Here is a 15,153-nt window from a genome sequence, read left to right as displayed (position 1 = left end):
AAACTCCTGTTACTGTTTTCAGGGTTGAGTGAGTAAAATTTAAAGGTGATTTATAAGTTTACACTTCAGTTTACATTCATAATATGAATGGTGTATGTATATATATTAAATTTTTACAGGTGAAATCTAATGATATTTTATTTAATATTTGAAATGTATATAATTATCGTATTAATAATTACCATACCTTGAGGGTACCAACCAGAACGAGTGGAAGGAATACTTATAGTTATAAGAACAGTACTAACTTCTTTACCTTTTACTATTTTTTTAAATATTATTATTTTTTCGAAAAACATTTTTAAAAGCAATCAACTTTCCCCTGACAAAACCAAATCCTCCAGTTATAAATATCAAAAGGAAAAAGGAGAAGAATTGGACTGCATTTTGAAATTTGGAACTATAAATTCTGGCTCTTCTGGAAAAACACTTATGTGCACAGGGAAACTAATGGCACGTACGTTGTTTTTAAACCGGGCTAAAATTTAGTTCCAAATTCCAAAATGTAGTCCAATTGGAAGTGAAAAAAGGAAGGAAGCATAATTGTTCTCGATCTACAGCTAGGGAATATAACATCCAGTACCAGCTCTATTTTGTCTATGTTGCCGCACGTTTGAGAATACTAGATCACGGCGTTTCTTGAATTCCCTACTTTTAAAAAATTCATTTTAAAAATTAAATCATACTAGATTTTTCTGTCATTCTTCAATTAAAATCTCTGAAAAACCAAAGCTTCGAGAAAGGGGCTGCAACTTTAATAAAGTCCCGGAACTCAGTCTGAGCTTATTCAAAGTTCAATAAAAGTGTGCACTCATTGTTTATATGAAGGATATAGATATATCTATAAAATGTTTTCTGCAAGAGCAAAACATTTTGGGATAATGTGGGTCTTCATGTCTCGTAAATATTCATTATGTTTTGCTCATATCCCATTTTCTCGAAGGTTGTTCAAAAATTTTACTGATTATTACCTGAATATCATGCAAAAGTCAGAGAAAATTTTGGACTAAAACTGGACCGGTACACGCTTTCAAAAGATTGAATTGTTTGAGCCAATTTTGCAACCTTGGAATGAAGTTACGTTCCTCCGTGAGGGAGACAGCAAAAATGTGCCGTGTTGTCAAACGCAACGTTCAGATTTTTTTTCTAAAATGTATTTTCAAAAGCAGAACAAGGAGAAGGAGAAGAAGAATAAGAATGAATAAAGCTACATTAACTTTATGTATGTTAGCACAACAAATCAATTTAAAATAATTTATCTGGTTTTAAAACAGGCAGAATTCTTGGTCTGTCATCGTGAAGTTTTAAAATGTTTAAACAAAATTGAATAAACAATTTGAAAATAAATCAACATAAAATCTTAGACCTAACAACATAGAAAAATATACATATATATTAGTTAAGCTTGAGACCAGCCAGAACCATTCCCTGGGAAGCAAGCTGCGAATTGGCGTATTCCCGCAAACATCCTGGAAAAAAATTAAAATGACCAAAAATAGTATCAACGTAGGGATAAAATGACCAATCCATTTCGTAGGATCATACTCTAAAAAAATGTGTGACTTGTATTTAACGCCATGACCAAACAGTTAGAACCTGTTAGGTTAAGCTGATTCGGTCTGGCTGATTATTGATATTGTCAGGCGAAGAGATACACAAAAAATAAGTGGTTAAAACGGATGGTTCTCGTGGACTTAAGGAGAAATGGTGGACAAACTTGAGGGTCTCTCGTGGGCCATTAAATAGGATAATAATCACTTCCTCTGTCCATAGAAACCACTTGATTCCACCAATAGGATCGCTCCATTTTCCCTCGTTCTCCTTTGTCTCCAGCTTTGTCTATCAATTTCAATAATCAGCCCGCTTGGAGGAAACAAAGTGGAGTCGCAGAGCGCTGTAAAGCGACTACAATGGTGCAGCGCTCTACTTTCCCTTGATCACAAAAAGGGGTCAATTCGTTTAGTAAGTGATTTGGAGGGGAGATGTATCAAGCCTTTTAGTCTTAGAAATGAATTATAGGACATTTCGTCAACGACTTTTTGCCCGCACACCTGTCTTTTCTATGAGTTTACGTCCGCGCGGTTTTCGGCAGGAAAGTTTTGGTCCACTTACCAATTAATTGAGACCCTAAGTTAATTGGTCCTTAATCGAGTCATTTTTTTCTCTAATGAAATTCAAAAATTATCTCCTCCTCCACTATATCTGCCGCCAACTTTTTACTGGACGTCCAAGCCGCCTTCTTCCGGGAGGAACCCAATCAAATACTTTTGTACGTCGGCGGCATGGAGGATGAGATCAGAAGGTGTCATGTGTCGGATGATCTGCGAAAAGATCGATTCCAATGGCGATTGGGAGTCGCAGAGCGCTCTAGTGCACTGAGGTAGCGGCTTGATGTATATAAATTAAACAATTATGCTAAACGTTATTAAATGAGGGTGCTAGGACTTAGTGAGTTTTTGGACTACCGCTTTCTTTTTGTGCCGTAGTATCTTGATTTATTTCGCGAGGAAAGTTCCGCAATTTTAAAGGATGCTTGTCATTCTCAATATGTTGGAGCGCCTTCAATTTCGTATGATACTGTGCAAGACCTGCGATGTGAAATAGTTGCTTGAGGCGCCGTGGCACGAGCGGCCGGCCAACGGGACACGCGCTTTGGCGCCTACAAACCTAAGGGGATACCTCAAGCATTGCGCAATGCGTGGAGTATCCCCTCAGGTTTGTAGGCGTCAGTGTGCGTTTTGTGCCAGCAGCACGCCGCTCCGCTCTGTGTTTGGCTCTAATATTTAAGCTCGTGAAGTCAGCGTTTTTCAACTCATTATTTTGAAATGTTTGCACACTCTGCATGGATTATTCTAATTTAAATCGATGCAGGAAAAATATGTATCAAAGGAAAATGTGATGGGTATATTGTAAATATTTAGGTGGTTCCGTGTCAAATTGAATGATTTCCAAACCACTTTAATTTTTTCTTTTATATTTTTTGCTTTTACTGCAGTGATGCAGCGTGGTGTGCGCAACTCAACGCTCAAAACTGGACGTATCTGACTCAAGAAAATCTATGTGAAAATGGGTTAAAACCAAAAATTGCGTGCTTCTTGGTTTTTCCCTCTTTCATTCATTTTAGTGTAATTTCTTTCAACAAAACCCCGGTTCATTGAGAGTAATATTGATGCCGTCGCTTGTAAAAGGTTTTACACATATTTGCCACGTTTTAACCATGTAAATATTTTTAAAATGAAGTAATATCCTCATTAAAAAAAGAAAAGAAAAAGAAAAAGAAAAAAGTATTTATAAGGTATATTATATCGAAATTTTTTAGGATAGAAATAAAACCAAATGATAATAATAATAATAATCATCACCAACGACAATTTGAAAAGATGAATCAAAAGAAGAAATTAACGTTTCATCTCAAAAATGGGTTACCATAACAACACCTCCGTCTCTCTCAATTTTTTCATTTCGATATTGTCAAAATAATTTTTCATACGGACTAAAATATAACGCTTGGACCAAGTCACTGTTGCTTTACGTGTGGGTGTAAACTCCTGGACAAAACAGGGGCGCTACCAAAAAACGGAACCAAATGACGGAATGTCCTGAAACCCAAAAATGAATTGATCCTCATTAAAATTTATTTTTGTCCCTTTCCAGATTGAAAAATGAGTAGGACAGTTTCGTGAACGAAGGCCCCATTTACTGTGAACGCTTAAAATTGATATTGCAATTAACACAGCATTAGCTGATACCCACTCTCTACATCAGGCCACTTTAAGAGACAAAGCCAATTCACAGAAAACAATGAATTCCGTTCTCAAAATAATAAGCCGAGACCATTATTGACAAGACGGAGAATTAAAAATTCAGCAAAATGCTCAGAGACAAATCCAGTTTAATGAGCCCAATTTTCCGCCTTTCACAGAATAACCGCACTCAGCTCGATGGGAATCTGAAGTTTAACAAGTCTCTTAAGATAAAACATTCGCGACCGCTAAAAGTGCATCCGAAAGTAGGATCCCTATCATAGCGAGGGATTAGTTCCTCGAAGTAATGGTAAAGAGCGCCTTCCTTCCGTAACTTGGATCGGTGCGCGGGAAACGGGTTGCATTCCGTTGAAAACTCTTCAAGTTACTCATGAACAACCGAAACGAATGACTTTAAAATCAACCATATCTATTTTCTTATGATACCTAATGCTCGTAAGAGAATTTAAGATGCAGAGCTCGACAATTTTGGATTTTGATATCGACCGTTTCAACCCCTTGCGGGTTCCTAGTTCTCTTCCACGGTTTTAAACCGTGGATACCGCGTTTCTTTGTTTCTTTGATGAAAGTTTCATGCCCGGGTCTATTGTTGGGCTTTCTTTGCGGAGAGGAAGTCAGTGCGATATGAAGCATGAGAGATAATTGTCTTAATGATGTCTCTCGTCCTATCTATCTCGCGACGGTATGGACGGAAACGAAGTAAAGATCTGGCGGATAAATTACTTGAGCTTCGAAAAATTATTCGACGATTCTATGAGAGCACTTCAATGCGTTGTTTTTACTCTCTCGAAACAGCGGGCTTCCACTTAAAATTCAATCTGGAAAAAGGCAGAAAAACGTGGTTCTAGTCCATAGTTTTCGAATTTTTTTGACGTGTGGATTGCACATATCAACTGTTAAACTACCAAACCACGTACCTCGGTTTGCAAGGTTGGAGGATTCCAGTCCTACTTTATTTTTTGAATGGAAAACTACTCGACGTCAATTCTTGAGAACGTCCGTGTTTTTTCCTATTTATACGGAGAACTCGGTAAAAATTTCAAGAGATGATATTGATTTGCTCTTCTTCGAAAAAATAATATGGGGGTGTAGATTTTTAAACTCTGCAAACGAGATACCTGGTTTTTTAATTTCACCGTCGATATGTCTCCCGGGGTTGTTTCCCCCAAAAATGGTTGGCTTTCAATCTGTCTATCAATTATTGTTTAGCCGATTCCGATTGTTTTAGCCTTGAGCGTATTATTAATTTTGTGTTTCCTGTATATGGATAGACGTATTTTTAGCCTTGGAAATTGTTACATTTTATGTAAATTTGGATTAAGATATATTTCGACTTAATCGATAGATGCTCCTATATAAACTTGTAATTCTTTTCAAACAACTCGAGAGAATACGATTCTTTGAGAGGCAACCTTCGTTGACTTTCACGTGCTACAAACCCTCGCAAGCTGATACGGGCTCATTTAATATTTATATATATTATGACAGCTTTGCTTCTTACGACGGAGTGACCTCAAGTTCCGAATAAAGGAGATGCATTTTTCTCGCTCTCTTTTGATCCTTATCTTTTGTCATCCGAATCCAATTCCAGAAATCGTAAAATAAGTTGCTTCCTTAACTTTTATTGCGGTTATGAACTTCTCGTGCAGTTTCACGTGTGCATTAAAAATAAATTCCGCGAGACACATTTCGATGCGTAAAATTGGATTCCAAAGCGAGGCAGCTTCATCTCCTTCAACATCTCCCGTTCAAAATATCATTCATGAGGAGCCTCTTAATGAGAAACATTTCTTTAGGGACGACAATGAATGGATTGTATTCAATAGTGATTCGATGCATCGTTTGGTTCAAAACAATTGCACATAACATCAAACAAAAATTTTAGGATTTAAGTTGGATAATATGAGAATGAGGAAATTCCTAATAATTTCACTTTCCTCGCCATTTGATACTTAAAAGAATAAAAAATCTACCATAAACGATCCGATCCCTCAAAGGAGGAGTTGCGTTTTGGGCCTTTTCCGGCCCCACCTGGATTTTGCTAAATGTTTCATATTTTCAAAGTACTAGTTTTAGGTAGACTCTGTGCCAAATATTAGACCGAACGGAGCCCATGCAAGGGCGCAGCAGCGCCTCAAACCCAAAATCCTGGAATCGAAAAACAATTATTTTCGTCGACTTTTTCGACTGTTATCACTCTTCCAGCACATCATTCTTATGTATTTTTTGCGTACTTTTCGTTTCTGGCCTTTTTAAAGGCCTCCGATAAATTTTAAGGGGCTTTATGGCCCATTGTTGCCATTTTTGGCCCATTTTTAGGGGTTTTTTCCATTTAACACATTCAAAACTCAACTTAATCCAAAAACTGTGTACATTTTTGAAAAGTACGTATAAAAATGAATAAAAAATGTTCAGTAAAATTTTTTCCTATGTTGCCAAATTTTCGAGAAAATTGGTCCCAAAGTGTCGAAAACGGCAAAAAATCGATAAATCGCCGCGTCTAAGGTTCAAGAAAGTGGAGTACATTTTTCATACTGTACCAGATAACAGCTCTTATCCATCCATACAACATACTAAAATATCATAGTTGTACCTGGATTCCCACGATGTGAAAATTGACCGAGATGCCGATTTTAGCGGCCTTTTTATACTTGAAGGCAGCTCTTTTGAATGTTTTTCGACCTTAGTCATCCTCTATGGGTGTGTACTATATGTATTTTTCTACGTACTTTTCATATCTGGCCATAAAAATGGCTTTCTGTGAGTTTTAAAAGGCCTAACGGTCCATTGTTGCCAATTTTCACCAATTTTTAGGGGTTTTTTCAAGTTTACGTGTGTGAAACTTAATTTAATCTAGAAACCGTGTACAATTTCGGAAAGAACGTAAAAAAATACATAGAAATGTGATTTGTACCTTTTCCCTACGTTGCCAAATTTTCGAGAAAAATCGTCCTGAAGAGTCAAAAATGCCAAAAATTGGATTAATCATCACGTCGGAGGTTCCAGGAAGTGAATTTCGAGTTTTTTTTCACTACAAATAACGTATCGAAAATGGAAAATTGCAATGCATCTCAAGGAACATGTAATGGCGCAGATGAACGTGACAAAACGGGCCCTCAAGGTGCTTTTACTTTATCCTTCACTCCAGTTCACCTCTTTATTCCTGTAACCTCGAGATAATCCTTGGTTCTCAAGATGCTTGCTACAGGCCAAATATACCGAAGAACAGAAAATGCGTGGAGAAAGTGTCCCACGATCCACATGAATGTCATAATTCACTTCCTGGAACCTCCGACGTGATGATTAATCCAATTTTTGGCATTTTTGACTCTTCAGGACGATTTTTCTCGAAAATTTGGCAACGTAGGGAAAAGGTACAAATCACATTTCTATGTATTTTTTTACGTTCTTTCCGAAATTGTACACGGTTTCTAGATTAAATTAAGTTTCACACACGTAAACTTGAAAAAAACCCCTAAAAATTGGTGAAAATTGGCAACAATGGACCGTTAGGCCTTTTAAAACTCACAGGAAGCCATTTTTATGGCCAGATATGAAAAGTACGTAGAAAAATACATATAGTACACACCCATAGAGGATGACTAAGGTCGAAAAACATTCAAAAGAGCTGCCTTCAAGTATAAAAAGGCCGCTAAAATCGGCATCTCGGTCAATTTTCACATCGTGGGAATCCAGGTACAACTATGATATTTTAGTATGTTGTATGGATGGATAAGAGCTGTTATCTGGTACAGTATGAAAAATGTACTCCACTTTCTTGAACCTTAGACGCGGCGATTTATCGATTTTTTGCCGTTTTCGACACTTTGGGACCAATTTTCTCGAAAATTTGGCAACATAGGAAAAAATTTTACTGAACATTTTTTATTCATTTTTATACGTACTTTTCAAAAATGTACACAGTTTTTGGATTAAGTTGAGTTTTGAATGTGTTAAATGGAAAAAACCCCTAAAAATGGGCCAAAAATGGCAACAATGGGCCATAAAGCCCCTTAAAATTTATCGGAGGCCTTTAAAAAGGCCAGAAACGAAAAGTACGCAAAAAAATACATAAGAATGATGTGCTGGAAGAGTGATAACAGTCGAAAAAGTCGACGAAAATAATTGTTTTTCGATTCCAGGATTTTGGGTTTGAGGCGCTGCTGCGCCCTTGCATGGGCTCCGTTCGGTCTAATATTTGGCACAGAGTCTACCTAAAACTAGTACTTTGAAAATATGAAACATTTAGCAAAATCCAGGTGGGGCCGGAAAAGGCCCAAAACGCAACTCCTCCTTTCTAAATTGACTTTTGAAGCTGTGTCCACATGTTGGACCAATCGAATTGGGTACGATCTCACCTGTTTGATTGTTGTATCAATTATGATCTATACGAGTCTATAGGGAAGAGTATGGACATGTCAAAGCATGGAACTCTAAGGGCGTAAAAGGGTAGCCAACCCTCCTACACGAAAAACGCCAGAAAAATGTCGCTGCCAATTTTCAGATTTCAATATAAAATTAAAATGGCCAAAAATTTTTATAAATGAGGAGCACTGCTTTACAAACGACGAGTCATAACAATAGATAATTTGTACGCAAATTTGTACTGATTCATCAGAAATTGGTTAAAGAGCCGATTCCACAGTATTTGTTATTATTTTTTCCAGTCACGGGAAATCGTATAATAATAGATTTAAAAGCGAAAAAATGCACCGCCAATAGTAGCGTCATCCAGCGGCATTTTCAATTTAAACACATTATTTTAGCAGATTGGGATATAGTTGTCCAATTTATGAACCAAGGGTATCCTCAATTTGCAATTTGACTACTGATTCTCATGTAAAAGTTCGCGAGAAACACGATGGTGCCAAGTTCAAAAAAATCTCTCAAAGTTGAGGCTGTAATGGAGGGGATAATGGATATCCCACGCTATCCTGAGAGTCCATCTCTACATCAAGACGAACTCTCCATGCAAAGATAGGGAGCAAATATATTGACAGGGCTGCCACTTTATTTGGGGACTCTAAAACTGAAAGCACGGCAACCCTGCTAATGTATTTGCTCCCTATCTTTGCTTGGGAAGTTCGTCTTGATGTAGAGATGGAATCTCAGGATAGCGTGGGATATCCCCTCTATTACAGCCTCAACTTGGAGAGCTTTTTTTGAGCTTGGGAGTTGATTTCAGAGGAGACCAGTGGGACCATCGTGTTACTCGCGAACTTTTACATAAGAATCAGTAGTCAAATTGCAAATTCCTCACACATGCAACATCTCCATTTCAGTTCATAGGTTGGCTACTCTTCTGGACCTTAAGATCAGAGACAAGATCCCCGAGACCTAACCTCCAAAATTACCGTCATTTCCGTACCCCCCCTTGTAGACACCATGGTCCATAGCGGAGCAGATGGTGTGGCGAAAATACGAGGGAAGTGTTCCCGTTTCGCAACAAGGCCAGCGTTGCGGCGCGGCGCGGCGCGAGCTGTCAATTAACGGCGACTCGTGCCGTCTGCGAGCCGCGAGCTGCACGCGTCCGATCATAGCTCTCCTTAATTGAAACTTATCGAGTTATCGAAAACTTGACTCGGATCCCCCGCCGCGCCGCCGCCGCGTCGAGCTATCCTCTTTCACCACCGCGCGCCGCGACGCCCAGCCACGTAGACGCCACGCACAGTGGATCGAGGCAATAATCGAGGTCGGACAAAATTGGGAAACTTTAAACGCTTATAACTCCGTTCATACAAAATTTTGACGTTTTACAAAAGGTTCCATTGGTTTCCTCGTGAGATTCACCCCTTGAAATTTAAAATGTGAAGAAATAAACATCCAAATTTGCAGTTATAGTAAAAAATTTTGCGTTCGACCTCTCTGATTGACTCTAGAATCCCTTTATACGGAGAGTTAAGACAATGTGAATCCATTTCTGATTGGTTACCGTATTTTAGGCCTCAACAGTGTCACAAACGGGGAATAAAGATTTCATTTTCACCAATCGCAAAGATTATAATTTGGAATGGACCGAGGACTTACGGGTTCGGCAAGGAACAAACGGAACGAGAGAAGGAACGGAGATAGGAGTTTGAGAATGAGCCGATCAAAGATTACGAAAACGCTCGATTTGTGTAATCTTCATTCCCGTGACTCCATGAGGGGGGGGGGGGGGTGTCTTAACTCTCAGTATAAAGGGACTCTAATTGACTCGATCCACTGTGCGACGCGACGTGCCGAGTCGACGCTGAGTTAGATAAATGCGAATTTCACTTTCCAGCCACCACCACCTCGCCTTGCCTCTCCGGGGAGCAAGGGGTCACTGCACCCCTAGTCTCGTTCCCATGGGGGAGGAGAGGGGGTGTCAGTCTCGCTTTAAAAGAAAGTTCAATTTTGTAAACCGAATGTTTGAAGCTCGATACCTCCTGAACCTGCCTTTTTGTCATCGGAATTTTGATTCGAATAATCGAAGAAGCTGCTAAAAGGAAAGAATCGCGTAAAAATTCACGACAGTATTGCAGAGCCCTGTGATACTTTTAAATTCGCATGCTTTACTTAACCCTAGTCTAACAGACTCAGATCGTAAGATTTTCAATGCACGTCAAAGGAGGACGCTGTGAAACGCGGAAGAAGGTTGGTGATAAAAAGAAACGAGACAGGAGAAACAAGAAGAAGGGGGAAAACAGGCAGAATAAGATGGGGAAAATGAGAAAATGAAGAGTCATAGAGAGAGAACGAAGTACAGATGGGGGCAAAAAAAGAAGAGGACGAGGACGGAAAAGAAGAAGAAGAAGTAGAAGAAAAAGGAGGAGAAGAACAAGAAAATTGTATTGTTCTCCGTCTGTTTCATTCTTCTCTTCCTCCTCCTCTATCCTGTCTCCGTCCTCGTATCCTGCCTCTTCTTCTCTCCTTCCTTTTTCATCCCCACCTTCCTCTAATTTCTAATACGTCTCTATCGGACATGTTAGAAGTTTTAAGTTATTTTAAATATGTATTTTTCCCAACAAGCCTCAAGTGAGTATGAACAAACCTCGAAGGCTTGAGTACTTACTTTGGTCAGGCGAGGTCCGTGGGTCAATAATTGAAAAAGACAATTGAATGGGATTCAGTGGCATTTTTTGCACGTAATTAGGGAGATGTCGGTTCTTAAACAAAATTGGAATGTATTGTTAATCTTTGTTTGAAAAAAACTTACAGTCTTGAGATGGTAATCAGAATCATCAAATTTGAGTTTAATGCGCGTTGCCGAAAGTCAATTTTTGTGAACAACACGAAACGGAAATCCTGAAAATGATAACTAATGATTCACCAAAGATATCTTCTGGCCTATCCGAAAAACCGAAGGCTAATCCGTAGTGTGTATCAGTGCCTGCTTCGTAACAAGTTTGTTTCCTCTTAACATTTAGTCAGGAAATGCCACTAATGGCCAATCCTAGTTATGAACTCATATTCCTCAAGTTGTTCATGAGTTCTCTGCTATTTTGGGACGGAGCGGCGCGAGCAGAGTATTGAAGCATCATATGAAGAGGGGTATAAAAACATCGGAACTTTATCGTTATGTTTTTTACGTTCCCATATATCTCCTCGGAGCAAGGTCTGAATCACGTGTTCATGACATGAGCCTTTGGAAGTACGGATGGTCAGAAATAATATATTCAGAGACTAGGAAGGGGTAGAGGGGGTGTTTGGGGAACAAGCTCCGGCAAATCCTCTGAGGAGAATTGATGAAGGGATAAAAATCTCGCGAGTCGAAATATCCGCTGCACTAGTTATAGAATTTTTTGCCGAGGGAAACTGCGAGTTTATGGACCTTGAGACGGAATCGAGAGAAGGCAGGAGATAATTCGAATAAAAAGGGTGAAAAAATATATGATAGGGGATGATTAACGGCTAGTATAGACATATCGTAACGATTCACTTTGCAGACGGCAAGGGCAATCGTAAGGGAGTTATGGCGGAGGGAAGGGGCGGGGCGAGAGGGGAGGTTTCCGATGGTTCATTGTCAATGACCTCCGAGCAGAAAACTGGACGCCTAATTTAGAAATCGTTTGTCAACAAGATTAACTCGTGCTCATTTTCATTTGCCGGAGACGAGGGATGTGATTGGTGCGGCATCCGTTGATGTCAGATCGCGCATCCCGATATTTTCCGACCCAATCGGAAATTTGACCTTGGTACAAGCTTAGTATGACATTTTTTCACATTTGAATAGAGTTGCCAAGCTTATTTGCTAATGTTCCCACAATGTTAGCAGGACATTTATTTTACCTCTGGGACAAGCTTGAGCCCAAAGCTTGTGCCAAGGTTAGGATTGTAAGACTGCTCCAAGCCTATCCTGACAATATTGCCACAATATTGGTGGGACATTATTTTACTTCCGAGACAAACTTGGATATTCAATATTGTGACAACGTTATGTTAATAATATTGCTCCAAGCTTGTTCAGCGGATATTGTGATCATGATATTGCCATAGACTTGATATTAAAATATTGCCATGGTATTGGCAGGATATTTATTTTACCTCTGAGACAAGCTTGGATTTCCAATCTTACCTCTGCGAGGCAAGTCAGGCGATAGAACGCCGTATTACCTGCCGTCCTAGCGGAAAAAATTTCTTAGCGTCGCAATGCCTAATGTAGACATACGGAATGTTGGAGGGCCAAGGAACCTTCCTAAGTTAGTTACTTTCTCGGCTGCTTGCACCGGTTGAAGAATTCCACTTGGGTCCCACTTGTAACGGGCACTGCCCAGGCGAAACGAGAACCAGCCCCATTGACGGGGCGGCCGCGCGCGGACCGTTGCCAAAAAGCTCCATTTGAGCCCTTGGCCTAAGAATATCGGTAAGATGGGTTAGGCACCTATGGATCATGTGCCTATTACGTCAAAAAGCGAAAGGTCGCAGTTTTTGCCCTTTAATTTGCCCTTAAAGGGACCGCAACGGCAGATCCGCGGCGAGCGCGCCCTGGTGGCGGAAATAGCAAACGCGGTCGAATTTTGCTCGCCGCGCACAATATTGTGTTAATCTTATGACAATATTAGAAACAGAAGCCTAAAATGTTTATTTTCTTAATCTTGTGACAATTTTAAAGTGCGAATATTACCACAATGTTGTAAAAATAATGTTAGCATAATATCAATTCAGCAGTTTTAGATATCCAATATTGTGTCAATATTATGACAATATTACGAACAGAAGCCTGTTATGTTTGTTGTTCTAACGTTAATTGAATGTTAACATAATAACAATACCGCAGTATCACAGAGATAACATCGTCTCGATATTATTTTAGCAATTTTGTTTTCCTAATATTGTGTCAATATTGTGTCAATATTATAAGCAGAAGCCTATGTTCAGTATTTTTTTTAATAATTCGCCAATGTTAAAACTAACATATTACTGCAATATTGAAAACATAACTCTACGACAGTATTAGTTTACCAATATTGTATAACCAATATTGTGACAACATTGTGACAATCTTGGAAACACCGAGCACCACCTGACGTTGGATTTCTAATGTTGCTAATATTGGTGCAATATTAAAATACTAAGGTTATATATCCAGTATTGATGGTATATTGTACCAAGATTCTCAGGCCAACCTTACTGTTGAAATATGCTCACAATCTCGCTAAGGTTGCCACAATATTATTCTGATTTGCCCAAGGTCAAATTTCCGATTGGGGAGGGAGACCGAATTCGTGGCGGTCTTTGACCGAAAATTTAGAGGAAGTAGTGTTAGTTCAAAGTAGAGTCCCTTTATACTGAGAGTCAAGACAATTTGAATCCATTTCTGATAGGTTCCCGTATTTTAGGCCTTCACAGTGTCACAAACGGGAATAAAGATTACAGTTTCACCGATTGCAAAGATTATAATCTGGAATGGACCGGGGAATTACGGGTTCAGCAAGGAACAAACGGAATGAGGGAAGGAACGAAGAAAGGAATTCGAGAATGGGCCGATCAAAGATTACGAAAAACGTTCAATTTCTGTAATCTTTATTCCCGTTTGTGACTCCATGAAGGGTGTTGTCTTGACTCTCAGTATAAAGGGACTCTAGTGCAAAGAGGCTGTAAAAAGTTCACGAATTACTACTTCGTATTCTGTTTTTAAGGTGGTCTATATAACATTCTCTGTAAATAAATATTTGTCTATGGAAAGCTTTGTGTCTTGTTTACAAACTTTGCCTCGTGGTATATTCTGGTAAAGTCGAATGATGGTAGCTCTGCTTTTTTTCTCTTTATTTTTTAATCAGGATTTTTTCCGATGGTGAGAACCCAAGACCAGTCAAGAATCTCAAGCAGTTTTTCACAAAGGAGGAGAGAGAGAGGGTAAAAAAGAAAAAAGAAAAAACTCTGAGAAGAAGGTCACTCCAAGTTGAGCAAATCAGGAACCATGTAATACTTGGCCCGAATGATGGATGTCTTTATGGTATAAAAAAGAGGTCTCGATGTTTGTCTATTTCCACTAAAAATACACTGCTTCTGAAATCAGCCAGAATTATTGGATCATTATTGCAGAATGTAGTCCAACTGTGAAACAATGCACCTTCCGTATAGCTCTTCATGATCGCATACTCTAGGCTGACCGATGCGGCGCGATAGTGTTAAAATACTTTGATACAACTATTCGTGGTCCGGAGATGGCCATATTGCATGTACACAAAATTGCAGGCGCTTTCGCGTTTCACGTGCTACACAGTAGAGCATCACTGAGGGATAAGTACGCGCCGGGTGACCATTCAAACGTTGTCGAATTTCATCTGATAAAATGCTCGTTTTCAAAAGAAAGTACCGACATTTTCATTCGAAATTTCGATACCCACTAGATTAGATCAAGTGTAAAATTTTGAGAAAAACTCGACAAATAACATGCGTAAATACCCTTCGCAAATTATATTTTTATCAGAAAAAATTTGACAAGGTCTGGGCGTTAATATTGCCTCGCTAAGAAAAACTGCCTTATGAACCTATGAACGTCGCCACATTTCTTTTCATAAAATATGAAGTTCCTAATAAACTTATTAAAATTTTTCCTCCAATATTTTGGATAGTTTCAATCGCACTTTAACCTAAAGTTCCCCAAAATTTCAAAGAAAAATATTCATAACTTTCACCAAAAGTTAATTTTGCAACGTTCGAATGTTCATACAGCGTTCTTCCTCAGCAGGGCATTTCCACCTACAACATTGTCGCGCTGAGCAAGAACGCCGTATGAGCCTTCAGGCGTTGCAAAATTTCCTTGGATAAAAACCGAGTTCACCATGGAAAAATTGTGAATATTTGTCTTAAAAATGCGGTTGCAACGTAATCTAAAATATCTGAAATTTTCAAGGATATATATGCATAACTTCCCTTTTAAGTACATGATTTATCCGGGGGCAATTCGGCAGCTTTCGAA

The 15,153-nt window shown here is 39.0% G+C and overlaps 1 protein-coding gene across 1 annotated transcript in view; it reads right to left on the bottom strand.

The window, feature by feature from the left end:
• Positions 1–1,202: 1,202 nt before the first annotated feature.
• Positions 1,203–15,153, bottom strand: part of LOC109031529 (uncharacterized) — a 39,578-nt gene continuing 25,627 nt past the window's right edge. The window contains exon 5 of the mRNA XM_019043090.2: positions 1,203–1,469. Coding sequence (XP_018898635.2) covers positions 1,400–1,469 — 70 coding nt within the window. The 3' untranslated portion in view covers positions 1,203–1,399. The remainder of the gene's footprint in view (positions 1,470–15,153) is intronic.

Source organism: Bemisia tabaci, chromosome 7 (genome assembly GCF_918797505.1).
Source record: "Bemisia tabaci chromosome 7, PGI_BMITA_v3".
In the NCBI taxonomy this organism is placed as follows: domain Eukaryota; kingdom Metazoa; phylum Arthropoda; class Insecta; order Hemiptera; family Aleyrodidae; genus Bemisia; species Bemisia tabaci.
The sequence above is the reverse complement of the archived record's forward strand: the minus strand, read 5'-3'. Positions and strand labels throughout refer to the sequence as shown.